Source organism: Galeopterus variegatus, unplaced genomic scaffold, assembly GCF_000696425.1.
Source record: "Galeopterus variegatus unplaced genomic scaffold, G_variegatus-3.0.2 Scaffold30022, whole genome shotgun sequence".
Lineage (NCBI taxonomy): Eukaryota > Metazoa > Chordata > Mammalia > Dermoptera > Cynocephalidae > Galeopterus > Galeopterus variegatus.
The window spans coordinates 4337-4794 of record NW_007756133.1 but is presented as its reverse complement, the minus strand read 5'-3'; the positions used below and the strand labels follow the sequence as shown (position 1 = coordinate 4794).

At 39.1% G+C, this 458-nt stretch overlaps 1 protein-coding gene across 1 annotated transcript in view; it reads left to right on the top strand.

The window, feature by feature from the left end:
- The window catches only part of CHRNA6 (cholinergic receptor, nicotinic, alpha 6 (neuronal)), a gene marked incomplete at both ends in the record, with an annotated part of 2756 nt that extends 2302 nt beyond the window's left edge, over positions 1-454 (top strand). The window contains 1 exon segment of the mRNA XM_008565084.1: positions 15-454. Within this exon segment, the coding sequence (XP_008563306.1) occupies positions 15-454 (440 nt within the window).
- Between the last annotated feature and the right edge of the window lie 4 nt (positions 455-458).

Here is a 458-nt window from a genome sequence, read left to right as displayed (position 1 = left end):
AAAAAAAAAAAATCGTTCCCTAAAATTTGGTTCCTGGACATATGACAAAGCTGAAATTGATCTTCTAATCATTGGATCTAAAGTAGATATGAATGATTTTTGGGAAAACAGTGAATGGGAAATTGTTGATGCTTCAGGCTACAAGCATGACATAAAATACAACTGTTGTGAAGAGATATACACAGATATAACCTATTCTTTTTACATTAGAAGGTTACCAATGTTTTACACCATCAATCTGATCATCCCCTGTCTTTTTATCTCATTTCTGACTGTGTTGGTTTTTTACCTTCCTCTGGACTGTGGAGAGAAAGTGACACTTTGCATTTCAGTTCTGCTTTCTCTAACTGTGTTTTTGCTGGTAATCACAGAAACCATCCCGTCCACGTCTCTCGTGGTCCCGCTGGTGGGGGAGTACCTACTGTTCACCATGACCTTTGTCACCCTGTCTGTCGTGG